General features: G+C 36.4%; 1 protein-coding gene across 10 annotated transcripts; it reads right to left on the bottom strand.

Moving 5' to 3' along the window:
* Window positions 1-11,751: 11,751 nt before the first annotated feature.
* Window positions 11,752-16,729, bottom strand: LOC137488525 (uncharacterized). 10 transcript variants are annotated; one of them, XM_088651512.1, is made up of 5 exons: window positions 16,542-16,729; window positions 16,317-16,384; window positions 15,953-16,185; window positions 15,697-15,893; window positions 11,752-15,594 (listed from the first exon to the last, which is right to left on the bottom strand). In XM_088651512.1, the coding sequence occupies exons 3-5, from the start codon at window positions 16,007-16,009 to the stop codon at window positions 15,507-15,509; spliced, it is 342 nt and encodes a 113-aa protein (XP_088507638.1). In that variant the 5' UTR covers window positions 16,010-16,185; window positions 16,317-16,384; window positions 16,542-16,729; the 3' UTR covers window positions 11,752-15,506. The 10 variants fall into 10 exon arrangements, with proteins under 10 accessions (XP_088507638.1, XP_088507635.1, XP_088507637.1 ...); XM_088651509.1 differs by having other exon boundaries at window positions 15,953-16,384; window positions 16,486-16,729; XM_088651511.1 differs by having other exon boundaries at window positions 11,752-15,893; window positions 16,486-16,729.
* Between the last annotated feature and the right edge of the window lie 2,073 nt (window positions 16,730-18,802).

Below are 18,802 nucleotides of genomic sequence, written 5' to 3'. Positions count from 1 at the left end.
AACGCGCGCGTTGCCGCGAATGCTCTTCTGTGATGAACGCGCGCGCAAGTTCACCCCAGTTGCGTAAGAGTGCCTCGTGGTCGCATAATTCAAAAGCAAAATCGCAAAATGTGTGAGTACGCATTTAAAGCGAGCGCCTTCTGTCTTCTTCGTGCTCGAGAAAGAGTAGTATAAGTTACTGTAGCTTGTAACTGCTTCATTTAAAAGGGTTAAAAAAAAGACTCGACTCTAGGAATCGAATCCTGTCTTGGAGTCGACTCCGGCACTACGTCCATTGAGAGTCGAGGAATCGACTCTTTTGAAGTCGACTCTCAATTCCCTACAGACTGATTCAGAAATCCATTTATTTTTTGCCATTGTACTCATGTACACAATATTAAATCTCATTACATTTTTACTTTTTATAAATCATGTTTTTTGAACCCAAGAAACAACATAAAACTTTATATTTAAAAATTACTAAAACAGAATTATCATTGCAAATAAACTCTTCAAATTCTATTTAAGTTACTTGTTTCCAAAACATCCCTGAATAAAAGTACAAAAAAATGTAGCAAGTACAGCACAGCATTGCCACAGCATTGGAAAATTGGATATTAGATTATATATCAGCACAATGCACAAGTGTAGTAAAGTTGTACATGAATATACTGCAAATTGTACTGTTGTTGATGTAATTTTATTAGAATTTTATAGTTCATTATTTTGCAGTTGCACATAATTTTACCTCATTTATCCTCCTTTATAATGCTGTTATACTGCAGTTTTGCACTTATTCACGGTATAGTGTTGGTCATCATGAAATATGGTTTTCAGATGATGATGTTTTTCACATGTGGGTTCATGTGATCATTATGCTGTCCACATGTGGATAGCATAATTTTACATGTTGTCCACATTTGGTCACATTGACTTCAGATGTGGTCAAAGGTGATCACATGTGGCCCTATGAACTTCACATGTTGTCCACATGTGGCCACATGAATTTTACATGTTGTCCACGTGGTCACATAAACTTCACATGTTGTCACATGAACACATGTAATCGTGAGCTTCACATGTGGTCACATTAACTTCACATGTGGTAACATGAACTTCAAATATGGCCACACGAACTTCACATGTGGCCACATGAATTTCACATGTTGTCCACGTGGTCACATAAACTTCACATGTGGTCACATGAACACATGTGGTCGTGAGCTTCACATGTGGTCACATAAACTTCACATGTGGTCACATGAACACATGTAATCGTGAGCTTCACATGTGGTCACATTAACTTCACATGTGGTAACATGAACTTCAAATATGGCCACACGAACTTCACATGTGGTCACATAAACTTCACATGTGGCCATGTGTGATCACATAAACTTTACATGTGGCCATGTGTGATCACATAAACTTCACATGTGGCCACATGAACTTCACATGTTGTCCACATGTGGTCACATAAACTTCACATGTGGTCATGTGTGATCACATGTTGTCACATGTGATCACATGTGGTCACATGTGATCACATGTGAAATTCATGTGACTTTTCTGTAAGGGTTGTCAGATCTGTACGTTAAGCCTTGCCATGCTAATGAATTCTAGTAGAACTACTAGATTCTAGTAGAATCACTGGCAGTACCTTTCCTACACTTTAAGAACTGTACTCCTCCAGAGTGAGTAAAAGGGCTCGCAAAATCACTCTGGACGCCTCGCACCCAGCACACTACCTGTTCAAACTGTTACTGTCTTGTCGGTGCTTCAGAGCACCAAGCACAAAAACAGCCAGGCACAGGAAACGTTTCTTTCGTCAGGCAATCTACCTTATAAACAGTTAAATATCCCAATGTGCAATAAATATCCCAACTGTGCAATAAATATGTACAATTCTTTCTCATACCCACTTGTACAGAGCACCTTATATCAGTATACAATGCAATACTTTCAACATTCGCATTTGTTTGCAGCACCGTGTATAACCTGTATATTTATAACAAATCTGTACATACACTTCAACGTCTAGATTTCTTGACTAACTGCATCTCTTTTTTTTATGTTTATCATCTTTTTTCATATTTATTTTGTGTTGTCACTTGTCACTGGAAGCTTTTGTAGCCAAAGCAAAATCCTTATGAGTGTGAAGCACACTTGGCAATAAAACTGATTCTAATTCTGATAGAAGTGCCTCTGTCTGTTAATTAATATTAATCATGCAGCAATTAAAAAAAAATAAATAAATAAAAAATAAAACATCAAATTTAGGTGTTCTTATTACAGACTGTTTACTTAAAATAATTACTTTCAGAAAAAAAAGTTTAAAGTTTAGTTTAAATTAAACGTGCGCATTTATTAATTAATATTTAGCAATTTAAATAATGAAGTGTGTTTATTAGCATATCACTTTGGCTTTTGGGCACTGAAACTGAGATCATGAAATTTCTCCACTATTACATTTTTGCATTGATGCATCCTACTGGGAACATTTCTCATGTCGGTTATGCGTTTCAAAAAAACTGCCACAGCTGATTTGACTAAATTAGCTCAGAATTGGCTTTCACATCTCATTAGCAAGAGATGATTTCTGGTCCATTGCTGGTGTGCAATGCATGTTAAAACCTCAGCTCCGAAATACAGGAAAATTGATTGATTGAATCACTAGAAACAACTGAACAGTTTTTCTCAGTGTGGACCGAATGACCCTGGCTGTGCTAAAAAGCCCATAAAATAGAAAAATGAGAAAAGCTCATAGTGTTTCTATGAAGTGGAAGGATTGAGGAGGGGCCACATTGGCTAATATGTGATGCAAGCTAGTTGAAATCGAATGATACCCAACTGGCTTGTTCTGTATGGCCACCTCCACTTGTAATACCTGTCTGGATTCTGACAGTTTAAGCAATGGTGAAAGCTGCTTTCATGAGGAGCAGCCAGCAGTGGATTCATAGGCCATTTAAGCCTATTAATATGATTTATGGTTCAGGTGGCGAAATGTTAAGATTCGCTCTCGCAGGATGGAGCGAATGAATGACCTGCTAGTTGGGATAGAGGTGAAGTGTGTGCATTAACACATTAAGAAATAATTCTTGTAACAGGCAACACAAATGTAAGTGCTTGTTACTGGGGAGTAACTTTGACAAATAAGACTTGAATATAACAAGAGTGTATTTCCAGTACATTCAACTCACACACGCACCCATACATCAAGATCAATTTTGCTTACCCAATTCACCTATAGCGCATGCTTTTGGACTGTGGGGGAAATTAGAGCACCCGAAGGAAACCCACGCAAACACGAGAAGAAAATGCAAACTCCACACAGCATTGCTAACTCGTCCAGCTGAGACAGACCTTCTTGCTGTGAGTCCACAGTGCCACTGAGCCACTATGCCGCACCTCTTTTGTACAGTATACAATATTTTTTTGGGGGCTTTTTTATTTTTTATTTAAAATTTTTTTTTGGCAAATTTGCATTAGTATAATTTATAAAAAATATATAAAAAATAAAATAGGAAACTTGCAATTGGAACTTGCAATACACTTGATAACCAATCAAGCAAAACTGATTTGCATAATGCTTTTCTGATTCAACAGTGTTTCAAAGCACCTAGCATAATATTTGCATGCATTAAACAAGAGATGCATTTACCAGTTTAAAGCTTGATACAATAATACAATCAGTTAATAAGCCTAATTACCCTAACCTGCCTAGTTAACCTAATTAACCTAGTTAAGCCTTTATATGTCACTTTAAGCTGTATTGAAGAAAAAATCTTGAAAAAGTATTTAGTAAAATAGTATGAACTGTCATCATGGCAAAGATAAAATATTTAAAAACTTTGTGAGTTTTCCAGGAGACAGAACAAAAGGGGAGATGGGTCTGAAATATGGGAGACTCCCAGGATAAACGGGAGTGTTGGCAGGTATGCTGTAGATGGATGGCATTTCATGTCACGTTCAGCCTTATAATCTTAAAGCGTGAGCAAAATCAGCCGTTAGCTGTCACTTTAGACATTAGAGAGTCGTTCAAACACTAGCTCTAAAGTGACATTGGTAAATTAGTAAAGGCTTCTGCTGTTTTGACATCAGCTGCAAATGTGAATGAATGGCGGAAGATAGTAGTCCTAGTAAAAAAAGGTTTTTAGACTCTCCATGTTTGATTTTCTTATTTATATACACGATTGTGCCATCGAATTGTTGTATAAATGCAATATCACACTAGTAGCAGTGCGATATGGCTGTATCAGCAATGGTGGGACGCTAAGGCATTGCACGCCTTCCACCATTGCTGATATACAGCCATATTTCACTGCTACTTGTGTAATATTGCTTATATATATATATATATATATATATATATATATATATATATATATATATATATATATATATATATATATATATATATATATATATATATATATACTACATAATACATTGCGTGGTGATGTTTAACATACTTTTAAAACTTTTTATTATTTTTAAGTCTCTATTGATCTTATTACCATCCAGGGAGATGCCTGTTTGAGTTGTACTGTTGTGTATTGTCTGCATTTGCAGGAGATGCTGTCATTGATCTAATATGCTGTTTATGTGAGCATTAGTGTTAGCCACTTCTGACATCTTGTTTAAAATAATGAATGAAGGAAGGAATGAGTGAATAATCGATAGATTAAAAAAAAGGTTATTTAGAAGATCCACACCTGCATTTAAATGTTAGTTGTGACACTTTATAGTGTATGTGTTCATTTACTAATTCACAATCACTGTAATTGTGTAGATTATTTTTATTTATTCATGCATTCAAATTTCTTATGGTAAATGTTCAGCTAAATAACAACACATGATTAAGCACACAAATCTTTTCTTATTGTAATAAAGTGTTAAAAGAAATGCCATTAATACAATCTGTCTATCCTATGTCTGCAAAGCATTTTTTGTGTAAATATGAAAAAACAAAATAGGTAATTTTGTTCTATTGTTGGGGTCATTTTAGAAAAAAGTGATCAAATTTCAAGACAAAAAAACAAACAAACAGCTTTCTCTGATGTTATAATGCTTATATTTAACCCTAAGGTCAACAGAAGGGGTTTAATGAGTGGCCATTTGCACGAGGTTGGTCATTTGCACAAAACACAACCAAACCATTTTTATCAACAGCAAGTGCTCATCCTCATCCTCATCCTCATCACACACATCAAATAGTCTACAGTATTTGCAGCTTTCTACAGATCCAAATAAACACATATACACCTTTTAAACAAATTTAGATTTATGTGCTGTACACACTTTGTATACATTGCCACTCAAAGAAATAGCTGTTTACATCACAAACAGTTTAAGATGTAATGCATTCAAATATACATATGCTTAGTGAACAAAAAGCATTGTTTTAAAACCTGGTATTATCATACATTAGCGTACTGTGATTAGTGTTTAGTATGCATATAGTGTACACAGCCTCAAGATTCACAATGAAAAAATACATTCCCATTATTATCCCAAAGCATTCATGGTCTTCCACCAGTATAGAATTCAGAGCTGGATTATAAACCAGACCAATGGGACCAGTGCCTTGAGGCCTCAGACTATCAGAGACCTCCAAAAATCTCACAACCAGAGACTTACAAAAGGAAACTGGGCCCTTAGAGCATACAATGTTAGTTGACCACTAAAGACCCTCCAGGCCCCTCAGCATGAAGCACAAGATAAGGCCTTCGGCTACCATTTTAGTCAAGCAATGCTAGGCTATCCAAACACACATTTCATCGTTTTTAGCCTTGTCTCTTAACGTATGATAATGTGTTTGCCAATGGGAGTCTCTGAAGATGAGATGCCCAGAAGCCTCACAAGACCACCTCACACCTCAGCATTTATTACTGACATAGAGTACTTGCTAGTTTGTAATAAGTAATTTATAATTATAAGTATTGATAAATAATACAAATGTGGAATGGTAAACGACCTATATGTATAAATAAACTCATATTTATAAATAAATAAACACGCTTTTTGCTGTATGAGCAGTAGACACTTTCATAAACACCTGCTGCAGGGAAGCTATAATACACGTTTAAAGTATGTATGTACGTTTTTCACTCTTCTAAAGCATAAAAATATCATAACATGTTTGCAGATATTTAACACACATGTGACGCATGTGAGAATTCTAGTTTCTCTGAAAAACAATGCTGAAGTCAGATATTCTGTTTTGGAAATGTGGATTACGAGCTGGAACGCTGTCTTTGTTTTGGTTCTTTGAACTCGCCCACTGTCACTTTAGCCAATTATATTTCAGAACCCCAGGCTGCTTTGTTGGAAAACTGTGTGTTTCATTCAAAAGAATAAGAACAAATGTGATACTTTTGGAGCTTTTAGTGTTTTGTCTCTTTTTGTTTGGCTGAGCACCAAGTTGAGATTGATGTGTATGTTTTTGTTAAATTATTGTCGTAGAATTACAACAATTTGTTAAATTATTTTGTTAGAATTATTGTTGTCCTCACATGTAGAAGAATGACAATCCAGCTTGATAACTCGTTCCATTTTTCACTGAATAAAATGATGTTTTGAGAAAGCAATCGACTAGCATTCAAACATTCATCAACATGCTGCAGTTGTACGCTTTAGCGTTAATCATTTCCGCACCAAAGGAGGCTTCCTTCTTCTGGAGTTTCCACCGTCTGGCGATTCATTTGCATCTTGCATGCACTGCTAGGGTTAAGCATATAAGATGAAAGGAATTATTACCGCGCATTTGAATAGCATGTTGCAGTCTCTTCAGCCACCCCCAGATTGATCGATTGCTTTGTTTATCGTTCATAAGCCCATCTGTAATAAATCTATTTCCCCCCTCTCCTCCTCGTTCCATTTATTTAGGCATAATTATGCATTAATTGACGCATGGCTGGTTCTGATTGTGTCAAACGATCCATGCGTTTAGTTGGAGATGTACAGCGCACAGCCCAGATGCTCACAATGGGGAACGTGCTCATTAGCCGCCCGCTCCACAAAAGCCTCGATGACTTTCTTTTGTGTGTCTCTAGATGAGGGGAAAGGCTTACTCTACAGGGACTGAGTTATCCTGATGGAAAAAAAGGTGAGCGGTGGTTATAATGTTCATCTAGACAAATGGTAATGTGCCACCCCATTGTCTGCTCACATTGAGTTCTCCTGCCACGGCCTACTATTAATCTATATGTGAGCACTGCACAATGTATAGATAATAGTTAACGCTTTTTAACCTGGTGGTTCTGACTGTGATTTCGTACAGTCCTAAAATTGGCTACTTATTTCAGGAGCACTCGCTGTTAAAATTCTGCCTCTCTCATTCTGCTGTGAAAATAGCAATTCCCTGGTCGCAATATCGCACAGTTCACTGTTCTTGGAAGTCTATTTTGTATTCTAAATAAGAAATAAAGGTGCATATTCTAGATATTGAAAGGTTAGTTTGGACCAAAATGAAGCTTTGTGTCATTCTAAACTTATTCAATTGCATTCTTGAAAGTATATACAGTTGAATTCAGAATTATTAGCCCCCCTGAATTATTCGCCCCCTTGTTTATTTTTTTCCCCAATTTCTGTTTAACAGAGAGAAGATTTCTAAAATGAGAACACAATTCTAAACATAAAAGTTTTAATAACTCAATTCTAATAACTGATTTATATCTTTGCCATGATGACAGTAAATAATATTTGACTAGATATTTTTCAAGACACTTCTGTACAGCTTAAAGTGACATTTAATGGTTTAACTAGGCAAGTTTGGGTAATAAGACAAGTTTTTGTATAATAATAGTTTGTTCTGTAGACTATTGGGGAATACATAGCTTAAAGGGGCTAATAATTTTGATCCTAAAATGGTTCTTAAAAATTAATAACTGCTTTTATTCTAGTCGAAATAAAACAAATAAGAGTTTCTCTTAAAGAAAAAAATATTATCAAACATACTGTGAAAATTTCCTTGCGCTGTTAAACACAATTTGGGAAATATTTAAAAAAGAAACAAAATTCAAAGGGGGGCTAATAATTCTGACTTCAACTGTATCGTGAAAAAAACTGTAAACTGTAAAAAAAACTGTGTATTTCTTGCTCCATAATTAAAAGTTATTACTGTCATTTTACAGATTATATATAATCCTGTATTTGTGTGTGTATTTATATATATATATATATATATATATATATATATATATATATATATATATATATATATATATATATATATATATATATATATATACACACACACACATTTTATTTTACTTTTACTGTAATAGTTTTTCTATTTTTAATTTGAATTCATTATTAATGTTTCTTATTGCTTTTGCATCGGAAGACTTGCATTAAAACACTTAACATCAATCTACATCAATTTTCAGCTGTTATTATTATTAATACACATGCTCTCTCTCTCTTTGATGAGAAACAAATTGTAATAGTTATTTAAAATGTTGAAAGTAAAGATTCATTGTGATATATGAAGTCAATTACCATAAATAACACAGGCATAAAGTTGCATTTATGATAAATATAATTGTAATTCTGATTTATTAGGTCTTTGAATTGTACAGTTGCAGATTTGACTCATATAGGTTACAATACTTAGATTGCAATTGTGAAAATGAAAGTCAGAATTAGAAGCAATATTTTGTGAGCATGTGAAAACATGTATGTGAGAAATTAATTAATTCTTTTTTTTTTTTTTTTTTTTTTTTGGCTTAGTCCCTTTAGTTATCTGTGGTCGCCACAGTGGAATAAACTGCCAAATTATTTAGCAAATCTTTTACACAGTGGATGCCCTTCCAGCTGCAACCTATCACTGGGAAACAACCATACACTTTCATTCACACACATACTCTACAGACTATTTAGACTACCCAATTCACCTATACCGCATGTCTTTGGACTTGTGGGGGAAACCAGAGCACCCAGAGCAAAGTCACACCAAACATTAGAACATGCAAACTCCACACAGAAATGCCAGATGACCCAGCCGAGGCTCTAATCGGTGGCCTTTTTGCTGTAAGGTAAGAGCGCTACCCTATCCACCACCGTGGTGGCCCAGATATTAATTCACAATTCAATATATGGAGTCACAATTATGTAAACAAAGTTGGAAGTGTGAGGAATAATTACCTTATTGCTGGCATATAGACATTAAAAATAAATACTATATGTGCATTTGTGAAATAAAGAGACACATTTTAAAAAGCAAAGATGCAAATGTAAAAAGTTGCTAATTCAACAAGTCACAACTGTTGACATTTGAATTGATAATATACAGAGTAAAGTTTTCATAACAAAATGGTAGATCATGTCCTGAGAAAAAGTAATAACTAGTAACAAAATAACAAAAGAAAAATAGATATATAGCAACATGGTATATATTAAAGATATAAAATATGTTAGAGAATCTTACAATGAGTTTAAAAGTAACAATTACAAGTCTAAACAAGGTTAAAATTATCATTTCAAAGAAAATCTAATATATGTCTACGAATAGCCCAAAACTCGACTGGTCATCAAATGTGCTGACTAGACATACAGTACTTCCCACGTGTTGTTATTCATTTCTGTTTATTTGGGCTATTCATATACAACCCCAAATCATAAAAAGTTGGGATAGTATGGAAAAAGGAAATGCAAACAAAAATAAGTGATTTATAAATTTACTTTGACTTGTATTTCATTGCAGACAATACAACAGCACATTATTTAATATGTTCCTCTTGATTATTTTTCTTAATAAACACGTATTCCAGTTTTGGTTCTTTCAACACATTTCAAAAAAAGTTGGAACAGTAAATCATTTACCACTTGTTGCCATTCCTTGTCACAACACTTAAAAGAAATTTAGAGACTGAAGAAATCAAGTGATTCAGGTGTAGTTTTATCCCATTCTTCCTGCAAACAAATCCTAAGGCAGGCAACATGGGGTTTGCATGTTGCTTTTCAAAATGTGCCACACATTCTCTGTTGGAAACAGGTCAGGACTGCAGACAGGCCAGTCAAGTACCTGTATCCTCTTTCTCCACAGCCAGGACTTTGTAATTTGTGCAGAATGTGGTTTTGCATCATCTTGAGATTTGCATGGGTGTCCCTGAAAAGAAAGCAGCATTTTGTGCTCCAACATCTCTATGTACTTTTCAGCATTAACGGTGCTATAACAGAAATGCAAGTTACCTTTGGCAAGCACAATGACACAACCCCAAACCCTGACCAACCCTGGATTTTGGACTTGTTGCTGATAACAGTCTTCTTCTTTAGTGAGGAGCACATAGCATCAATTTCTCCCCAAAAATACCTGAAATAATGATTCTTCTGACCACAGTACATGTTTCCACTGTGTGATGGTTCATCCCAGATGGACTCACACATCCACTTTTACCAATCGGTTAAGTTTTTTTCTCCGCCTCACATTCACCCTGATGGACTCACACATTCACTTTCGCCAATCGGTGAAGTTTTTTCCTTGCTGCTGTCGCCCCTGGCTTGCATGGTTGAGGACTTGTGGAGCTGCGCACCGATGAATTTGCTCTTTAGTGTTTGAACTCTCAGCAGTGAATATTAAACCACACTGAACTGAACTAAACTGAACTTCAACACTGAAAACTGGACTGACACTGTTTCAGTTTACCCTAATCATCTACGTGGAGCTGCTTTGACATAATGTACATTGTAAAAGCGCTATAGAAATAAAGATTAATTGAATTGAATCCCAGATGCCTTCAAGCCTAGAAAAGTAAATGGTGCTCCTGGACACTGTTAACATAGGGCTTCCTTTTGGCACATTGCAGTTTTAAATGGCAATTGTGGATGTAATTATGTATTTTGGCATTTGACAAAGGTTTTCCAAAGTAGTCCTCAGTCCATGTGGTGATATCACTTCTAGATGAAGGACGATTCTTGATGCAGGGCCACCTGAGGGATCGGATATCACGGTAGTTCATCTTAGGCTTGCACCCGTCCTTTACGCACTGAAAATGCTCCAGATTCCAGATTTCCTAAATCTTCAAATTTTGTTATGCACTGTTGAAGGTCAAATATCTATTCAGTTCAATTCACCTTTATTTCTATAATTGTGTTAAAGCAGCTACACATAGAATATCTAAATATTTAAATGTCTTCCTATCTTTTTTCTAAATCTCTAAATGTCTTTCAATCTTTTTTTTTCTAAATGTCTAAATGTCTTCCTATCTTTTTACGTAAACATTTAAATAAATTTCTCACAAATTTGTTGCCAAACTGGCGATCCTCAGCCCATCTTTGTTCCTATGGGCCAGATCTTTCTTGGATTCTGCTTTTGTACAAAATCATAATGACAATCACCTGTTAAGATCACCTGTTTAAAATCATAACATTAATTAACCAATTTACTATCCCTAAACTGCTGCTGTACCAACTTTTTAGTTGCAATGTGTTGCTGGTCTGAATGACAGGAATGAATGTATATTTTCAAATGAAATGAAGTTGACCAGACAAAACAGGAGATATTTTGTGTTCATATTGTCTGCAATGGAATAATGTATAAGTCAAAGAAAATTTGGAAATCACTGCTTTCTTTTTTTATTTGCGTTTTCCATACTGTCTTAACTTTTTTAATTTAAGGGGGTATTAGATTTTTACTGACATTACAAATGTAGCCTTGTTTTAAACAAGCCATCTATTTGTAGACGTCTATTAGGTCTATTAATAGATGTCTATTAGATGTCTGTTAGACTTTTTTTTAAACACAACAAATACTTGCCGGGGAGATTTTAATCAATTCAGCTTTATTTGTATAGCGCTTTTACAATGTAGATTGTGTCAAAGCAGCTTCACATAAATGGTCATAGTAACTGGAACAGTGTGGTTCAGGTTTTAGTGTTTAAGTTCAGTTCAGTTCAGTTTAGCTCTGTTCAGTGTGATTTAATCATTACTGAGAGTTCAAACACTGAAGAGCAATTTCAACGATGCGTAGCTCTACCAATCCTGAACCATGCGAGGCAGTGGCGACAGCGGAGAGGGAAAAAAAACTTCACCTGATGGGAGTAAAGAAAAAAAACCTTGAGAGAACCAGACTCAGTTGGGCACGACCATTTTAATTTCTCCGCTGGCCAAAAGTCTTGTGCAGAACTTCATTCGCCGTGGTTTATGCTGGAAGATGGCCTCAATGAAGACTCGTCTGTCCCTGGAGCGTCGCTGGAATCAGACTCATGTTCTCCACTCCCCACGACCATCAGCGCAGCAGCAGCTCAGGATATGGCCTGGTCCCGGATATGGAATCCTTGGGATCATCACGTCGCTGGTCTTGGATCCAATCAGTGACTCCGCCTAATCTGAGGACCTCGGGATGAGTATCCCCAGGTGAAAATAGAGAATAAAGAGAATAATTAGCGTAGCTGCTGTTCATAGTGTATATAAGCAAGATGTAGAAGCCAGTGTGGAACCTGCTAGGTGATGCACTGAGTGTATGCTTTACTAAACAGATAGGTCTTTAATCTAGTTTTGAACTGGGAGAGTGTGTCTGAGCCTCGGACATTACCAGGAAGGCTATTCCAGAGTGTAGGAGCCATGAAAGAGAAGGCTCGACCTCCTTTACTTGATTTTGCTATTCTAGGTACTACCAGAAGCCCTGAATTTTGAGATCTTAAGGAGCGAGTTGGTTCGTAGCGAGACAGAAGGTTGGTTAGATAAACAGGAGCTAGATTATTTAGAGCTTTATAGGTGAGAAGTAATATTTTAAATTCAATACGAAATTTAACAGGCAGCCAGTGTAAGGAGGATAAAATTGGGGTTATATGATCATATTTTCTAGACCTGGTCAGAACTCTGGCTGCTGCATTTTGCACTAATTGAAGTTTGTTAATAGAGGATGCTGGGCAGCCAGCAAATAGAGCATTACAGTAATCCAGTCTCGAAGTCATAAAAGCATGGACTAGCTTTTCTGCATCTGAAATGGATAGCATATTTCGTAATTTAGCGATATTTCTCAGATGAAAGAAGGCAGTTTTTGTGACATGGGATATATGGTTTTTAAAAGTTAGATTGCTGTCTAATATGACACCCAGATCTTTTATAGTAGAGCTAAAGCTAACTTTGTATCCCTCTAATTGTAAATTGAGTTGCGAGATCTGCTGTGTGCAAGATTTAGGCCCAATAAGTAATAATTCTGTTTTGTCTGAGTTTAAGAGAAGAAAATTGTTGGTCATCCAGTCTTTGATGTCTTTGATACACTCAGTTAGTTTAGAAAGTTCAGACGTCTCGTCAGGTTTAGTGGAAATATATAATTGAGTATCATCTGCATAGCAGTGAAAGCTGATCCCATGTCTTCTAATAATGTCTCCCATAGGTAGCATGTAAATTGTAAACAGTAAAGGGCCTAAAACTGATCCTTGAGGCACCCCATACTTTACTGGGCAGATTTGTGAAGGCTGTCCATTAAGATTCACAAACTGGTAGCGGTTAGTTAAGTATGACTTAAACCATTGTAGAGCCTGTCCCTGGACACCTGTAGACTTTAAGCGATTTATGAGGATATTGTGGTCAATGGTATCAAATGCCGCACTAAGATCGAGTAAAACTAATAGCGAGACGCACCCTCGGTCAGCAGCTAAGAGTAAATCGTTGGTTATTTTCACTAAGGCGGTTTCTGTACTGTGGTGAGCCCTGAAACCTGACTGAAACACTTCAAAAATATTGTTCGTCTGCAGAAAAGAGCATAATTGAGTGGAAACAACTTTTTCTAGTATTTTAGACATAAATGGAAGATTTGAAATAGGCCTATAGTTAGCTAAGTTGTTGGTGTCTAGTTGCGGTTTCTTAATAATAGGCTTAATAACAGCTAGCTTGTAAGAGTTTGGAACATGGCCTATAGATAAAGAAGAGTTGATAATGTTAAGAAGAGGTTCTCCTATAGCAGGTAGCAGCTCTTTCAGTAATTTTGTTGGAATTGAGTCCAGCATACACGTAGCTGGTTTAGAGCTATTTATAATTTTCACTAACTCTTCATGTTCTATGATTTTGAAGCAGTGTAGGTTATTATTATGATTTAATGAAATATTTACAGGATTTGGAGTATAAGCCGGTGCAGAAAGTTTGGCATCTCCTATTTTCTGTCTAAAGCCTTCTATTTTATTACTGAAAAAATTCATGAAGTCATCACTACTAATTTGCGGTGGAGTAGTTTGTTCCAAGGATGACCGATTATTTGCTAATTTAGAGATGGTGTTAAATAAAAATCTAGGATTGTTATGATTACTTTCTATCAGTTTGCGCAGGTGCTCGGTCCTGGCAGATTTTAGAGCCCTCCTATAGCTGGACATACTGTCTTTGTACGCAATTCTAAAGACCTCTAAATTAGTTTTTTTCCATTTACGTTCCAGGGCGCGGGTTGCTGTTTTGAGCGCACGAGTATGACTATTATACCATGGTATAGTTTTAATCTCTCTAGCCTTTTTTAATTTGATGGGTGCCACAGTATTTAGTGTGCTAGTAAAGATGGCATCCATACTGCTGGTTACTACATCAAGATCATTTGAGTTTGCGGGTGCATTACGAAATAGAGAGAGATCAGGTAAGTTATTTATAAATTCATCTTTAGTTGACGGAACAATAGTTCTACTAGGGCGGAGTATTGGAGCGGGTTTGCTGATTTCAGGTAAACATAGCTTATATAGTAAGAGGTAGTGATCTGTAATATCATCACTTTGTGGTATAATGTCTACGTCAATAACCTCGATTCCATAAGACAGAATTAGATCTAATGTATGCTTTAAGCGATGGGTTGGACCCACAACGTTTTGCTTTATCCCAAGTGAGTGTATTAAATCCATAAACGCGAGCCCTAATGTATCATTAGCGTCATCTATGTGGATGTTAAAGTCACCTACAATTAGTATTTTATCAGTTTTGACTAGTAAGTCAGAAATAAAATCAGAAAATTCTTTTAGAAATTTGACATAGGGTCCTGGGGGTCTATATATGGTGATTAAAGCGAGAGATAACATAGGTTTTTGTATAGTATCTGGAAGCTGAACATTAAGCGATAATACTTCAAAGGAGCTAAACATAAGTCCGTTTCTCTGTTTAATATTAAGGAAATCACTAAAGATTGATGCAACTCCACCACCACGACCAGTTTGACGAGCCTCATGTTTATATAAGAATCCTGGAGGAGTTGCTTCATTTAAGCTAATATAGTCATTTTGTTTCAGCCAGGTTTCAGTGAGACAGAGTGCATTAAGATTGTTTTCTGTTATTATTTCATTAATGATAAGTGCTTTAGGTGCAAGTGACCTGATGTTTAGGAGACCAAGTTTTACGAAATTTGTATTTTCACTTTCTACTGGTTTTTCTGGTTTGATTCTTACTAGATTTTTCCTGGAGCACACAGTACGTTTATTTCTTAATCTAATAATACGAGGAACAGACACAGTCTCAATAGGATTCGCCAGATATGCGTTACTGATGTTTAAGTGGGGTGAACAAGAGTCTAGGTGGCTATTGTGTGAATTTTGTGAATTTTTACCTGCTAGTCAGATGGTGCGAAGTAGTCTGGAGATGTTGTCCGACAGGAGTTCAGCTCCGGCTCGACTGGGGTGCAGGCCGTCAGGACGGAAGAGCCTAGGACGCTCCCAGAAAAGATTCCAGTTATTAGCAAAGAGCAATTTCTGTTCTTTACACCATGTTATTAGCCATTCATTCAAAGCTAAAAGTCTACTGAACCTTTCATTTCCTCGGCGGTAGGTAGGAAGCGGCCCAGAAACGATGATCTGCGTGGCGGGCGAGGTGCGTCGAACCGTCTCGATCAGGCTCCTGAAGTCCTTCTTCAGGATCTCCGACTGCCGGAGCCCGGTGTCGTTTGTCCCCACGTGGAGGACAACGGCACCAGGGCTCTCGGCAGCGCCCAGGATGGTTGGAATCTGTGTAGAAATATTTTTCACACGGGCACCAGGAAAGCAGAAAGTACGTACTTTATTACCTTTTGAGGAGGCGGCACGGACGTGACGAACGATCGAGTCACCGATGATGGCCACATCGGGACCCGACTCGCGGAGAGGGGAGAAGCGGTTCTCCGTGGAGATCTCGAACACAGGCGGAGACGTTCTGCCCCGGGATCTGGGAAGCACCTTGCGCGGCTGCACCCAGGCGCCGTGGTAGCCGGGTGTCGGCGTGAACGACGCCTGGCTGAGCCGCGCCCCGGGTGCGCTGGGCCTGGACAGAGAAGGACGCGGGGTTGAGGTAGAGGGAATGATGTGGTTGTAATTTCCACGTACCTTAGGTGATGAGACGGCCTTAGCATTAGGTACGGCTAGAAGCCGTTCCCGTAGCCGCGACCGTCTTACCACCAGCGCACGGATCTGGGACTCCACTTCTTCCAGCTCCAGCTCCAACGCCTCCATCGATGCTTCTCCTGCACACAAGGACAGAGACGGAAGCGACATTTTACGGGGTAAAGAGCAAAGCCAGTAAGTCAAAAGTGTATGGTTAAAGAGGTCGGTAGCTTTAGCTGACCAGCGGCGCTAGCAGGCTAAAGCTACAAACAACAGGCGGATGCTCGAGGGACAGACCGTTTTTAAAGCAGCTTTGTTTGTATAAATGTATTAAGGGTTTGGTCACCCTAAGTAGGAGAGACAAATACTTAGCGAATGAGGAAGAATTTAATGATTAAGATTTAAATTGCAAGTAAATAGCAAGTCCAAACTTCAAGCACACAGTGTGTGACCGAACGGAGACAGTGACGCCAGTGACGTCACTCGAGCATGCGCCAACGTGAATGAACTGTATGAACACTTGGCCCCCACAATCAAATTTGATAATCACAATCAAATTCACATTATGTGATTGCAATAAAAAGATTAACAATTGTAGTATAAAGTCACACAGTTGATTGTTACGTTGATTATATGTGGAAACAAAGTTATGACACTGAATCACACTGTGAGGTCTAAGTTCAGAATTCTTTGAAATAATGTACGCAATTACCTTCCATATCAGACACAGTGCCGTTTTGTTAACAAACTGCCCGTCTGTCACTCATTTTCACCCTCCCATTGATTATGCCCACTAGAATCGCTGCCCATACGGCCTGTACAAGCTAATAAAGTACAGCTTCTCTCCATGTAGAAATGTCTTGACCCTGAGTAGCTGAATGATTAATGAGAAGTTGAGCATTGCTGTTTTGATGTGGAGATGTAATGAGGGGGGATGCGTTCACCTTGCCCTAGGCCTCGCTGGGAGGTAGATGGACCAGATGCATGTCCAATCCGATACCTCAGTCAATGTTTGGGTTTTTTTAAAGATGAATGCTCTACGAGACTGGATTGGAAACTCGTACCTCCCTTCCCTCCACGGGAGTCAACATTTGATCATAGAGCAAATATCAGCTTGTGCAGAATTCATTTCAGAACTGAATGCTAACAGGCAGATTTGGAAATATATTAAAACAGATAATGGTGGTTTGGAAAGAGTTAGAGCTCTCTGAAAATCCCCGGTTGGTCTAGACTGGGGTGAAATCTGTTTGTGTGTGGTCAGTGTTGTTTTTTTGTTTGTAGTACAAAAATCTATTGTACAAAATACTATTTATTTATTTATTTATTTATTTATTTATTTATTTATTTATTTATTTATTTATTTATTTATTTATTTATTTATTTAAATTCTTTTGTAATCATTATTATTACTTTTATATTCAATTTTATCAACATAAGCTTAAACCAAATTTAAATAAAATGTCTGCTTGGTATAAATAAACAAATAAATAAATAACTAAATAAATAAACAAATAAACAAATAAATAAATAAACAAATAAATAAATAAATAAATAAATAAATAAATAAATAAATAAATAAATAAATAAATAAATAAATGTGCATATACTGTATATACAGAAATTAAGAATAAAACAAAATGTCATGATGCCATTATAATTGTTCTGAATTTTAAAACAGGTTAATAAATATTTTTCTTGACCTCAAATACAAAATGTTACAAATTTTATTTGTCAATAACATGTTGTTAAATATTTATGACACTGTTATAAAATAATTTGAAAGAGTAATGACACTTTTTCTAAGAAATTTTAACGACAAATTATTTTGTTTCACTGAAAAAAAAGTGATCAGAAAAATATGCATAAATAAATAAAGTTATATAGTTATGGTAATGTTGAGTTGTCAACAAGACTGAGACCATTTTTGATGGATTTTGTTAAAATAAATTTGTCATAACAAAGATATCTCAAACAATGCCAATCCATTCATTTCAAATTGTTTTAACTTAATTAATGACTCCAAGTGACAGTTGTCATAGACATTTATAAAATATTCTTCATAGTTAAGGTATGTGTCATCTCATACAGGTGTCAAGTCAGTCTTATGAGAGTCTTTTGATATTATTGATCCCTCAGATTCCTCAAATTGTTGTATATTGCCCCAATATTGTCCTATTATATTATTAATTATTAGCCCCCCTTTGAATTATTGGTAACACTTTACAATAAGGGTGCATTAGTTAACATTAGTAAATGCATTAGTTAACATGAACTAACAATGAATAACGCATTTATTAAGCATTACCTAACCTTTGTTAATGTTAACTAAACATTTATTTATGTGTTAGCTAATGCATTAGTAAACATGATCTAACAGTAATTAAGGACTTTGTTCAGCATTACTTAATCTTTGTTAATGTTTATTTACACATTATCTAATGCATCTCTTTGCATGAACAGCTTAATTAGTTCATGTTTACTCACTCATACACTAACACATTTGTTAATGGATTAGATCACTTGATCTTATAATGAACAACACATTTATAAAGCAATAC

Source organism: Danio rerio, chromosome 19 (assembly GCF_052040795.2).
Source record: "Danio rerio strain M-AB ecotype USA chromosome 19, GRCz13ab, whole genome shotgun sequence".
NCBI classification, from domain to species: Eukaryota; Metazoa; Chordata; class Actinopteri; order Cypriniformes; family Danionidae; genus Danio; species Danio rerio.
The sequence above is the reverse complement of the archived record's forward strand: the minus strand, read 5'-3'. Positions and strand labels throughout refer to the sequence as shown.